Here is an 863-nt window from a genome sequence, read left to right as displayed (position 1 = left end):
CAGCAGCAGCGCCCGGCGCTGGGATGGCACTGCCCCTCTCGCAGTCCTGCAGGGCGCCAGGCTGGAGCAGCAGATCGTCATCGGGACGCCGGGGACGATGCTCGACTGGTGCTTCAAGCGCAGGGTTATAGACTTGCAGAAGATCACCCTGTTCGTGCTGGATGAGGCCGACATCATGATCGACACCCAGTGCCTCTCCTATCAGAGCATCCGCGTGCAGAGGTGCGTATTCCCAACGGCTGGCATCCCACGCCGAGGGTTTTTTTCCAGCCTCCCCCTCTTTGCTCGGCTTTGAGGGAATCGGTCGCTAAACGAGCCGAATGGGCAGCGAAAGGCAGCATCACTGCGATGCCGAAGGGGCGTCCGGGGGAGCGCGAGTCCGGGTATCCGGCTTTCTGGAAATCCGCCTCCGTGAGGCACACGGGAAGGCTTCTACCACGCTTCCTTTCCCTCACAGCCCTTGGGCTGGTTCCCTTTCTGTCCACAGGGACCCCAAATTGGCTTAAATTAGCTTTATTTCCTCCCCCCGCCCTCGCAACGAGCACAGCTGGCCCCAGAGCGACAACTCCCATTGCTCCGCTCCAGGGCTTTACCCAAGGGCTGCCAGATGCTGCTCTTCTCCGCCACCTTCAAGGAGACGGTGCGGGCGTTCGCCACGCAGATCGTCTCCAACGCCATCGTGATCAAGCTGCGGGAGGAGGAGCTCACCCTCAGCACCATCCGGCAGTACTATTTCCTCTGCTGGGACCGGGAGGAGAAGTACCAGGCCCTCTGCAACGTCTACGGCAGCATCACCATCGGCCAGGCCATCATCTTCTGCCAGGTACGGCCGCTCGGCCCGCGGGGACGGCCGCCTGGGCCGC

The 863-nt window shown here is 62.7% G+C and overlaps 1 protein-coding gene across 1 annotated transcript in view; it reads left to right on the top strand.

Annotated features, from left to right (window-relative positions):
* Nucleotides 1-823, top strand: part of LOC104512468 (ATP-dependent RNA helicase DDX25-like) — a gene marked incomplete at both ends in the record, with an annotated part of 2,182 nt that extends 1,359 nt beyond the window's left edge. The window contains 2 exon segments of the mRNA XM_010155452.1: nucleotides 45-222; nucleotides 586-823. Coding sequence (XP_010153754.1) covers nucleotides 45-222; nucleotides 586-823 — 416 coding nt within the window.
* Nucleotides 824-863: the final 40 nt, after the last annotated feature.

This window comes from Eurypyga helias, unplaced genomic scaffold (assembly GCF_000690775.1).
Source record: "Eurypyga helias isolate BGI_N326 unplaced genomic scaffold, ASM69077v1 scaffold34927, whole genome shotgun sequence".
Lineage (NCBI taxonomy): Eukaryota > Metazoa > Chordata > Aves > Eurypygiformes > Eurypygidae > Eurypyga > Eurypyga helias.
This window is presented reverse-complemented; position numbering and strand designations above follow the sequence as displayed.